At 54.5% G+C, this 844-nt stretch overlaps 1 protein-coding gene across 1 annotated transcript; it reads left to right on the top strand.

Moving 5' to 3' along the window:
- Positions 1-19: 19 nt before the first annotated feature.
- On the top strand, positions 20-793 carry LOC107580977 (dachshund homolog 1-like; the record flags this gene model as incomplete). Its single annotated transcript, XM_016266582.1, has 1 exon — positions 20-793. A coding segment is annotated over exon 1 (539 nt), but the record flags the coding sequence as incomplete, so codon positions are not given.
- Between the last annotated feature and the right edge of the window lie 51 nt (positions 794-844).

Genomic DNA, 844 nt, shown 5'->3' with positions numbered 1-844 from the left:
TGTTTCTTGGCTCCTCCTCCGGACCACAATGTGACAGATTCAACTTGTCTGAGCAGCACCAGCGCAGCTCCTCACTTATTCCCACTGTCACTATCACACTTTGATCGATGTCGTGACGCACAGACAACATCTCGTTTCCCCCCCGTGCCAGGCTGATTTGACTTTTCGAGTTGTTTTTGTTGTTGTTTTAGTCATTCTCCGGTGATACGTTACTTTTGTCCGAACACTTTCAAGACATTTATTTAGTGTTGAACATGGCCACACCGGCTGCGCTGCTGCCCGCGACACCGATGGCCCATGCGCCTCCGATGTCGGTCGCCGCGGCGCTCAACTCCTCGACCCCGGCGACCCTCTCGCCCTCACCGTCCGTCACCCCATCCGGACCGAGCCTCTTCAGATCGGAACTGCTCTCCTCCGCGAGCCCGGGCATCCCCATCGGAAGTCTCCCGCACAAACCCGTGTATTCCACTCCTTCTCCGGTGGAAAACACCCCTCAAAACAACGAGTGTAAAATGGTCGAGGTCCGAGGCGCAAACCTCGCGTCTTTCACTGTCAACGACAACGAGCTCATCTGCCTCCCGCAGGCTTTTGACCTGTTTCTCAAGCACCTGGTCGGTGGACTGCATACCGTGTACACTAAACTCAAACGTCTGGAGATAACGCCCGTGGTGTGCAACGTGGAGCAGGTTCGCGTCCTCCGTGGACTCGGCGCGATTCAGCCTGGAGTCAATCGCTGCAAACTTATATCGAGAAAAGACTTCGAGGTTCTGTATAACGACTGCACCAATGCAAGGTAAATATCGCCTTCTCAGAGCTACGCGGGACGAGTAGGCTTCTTTTCTAT

The sequence above is a fragment of the Sinocyclocheilus grahami genome, unplaced genomic scaffold (assembly GCF_001515645.1).
Source record: "Sinocyclocheilus grahami isolate Dianchi unplaced genomic scaffold, SAMN03320097.WGS_v1.1 scaffold58334.1, whole genome shotgun sequence".
NCBI lineage: Eukaryota > Metazoa > Chordata > Actinopteri > Cypriniformes > Cyprinidae > Sinocyclocheilus > Sinocyclocheilus grahami.
This window is presented reverse-complemented; position numbering and strand designations above follow the sequence as displayed.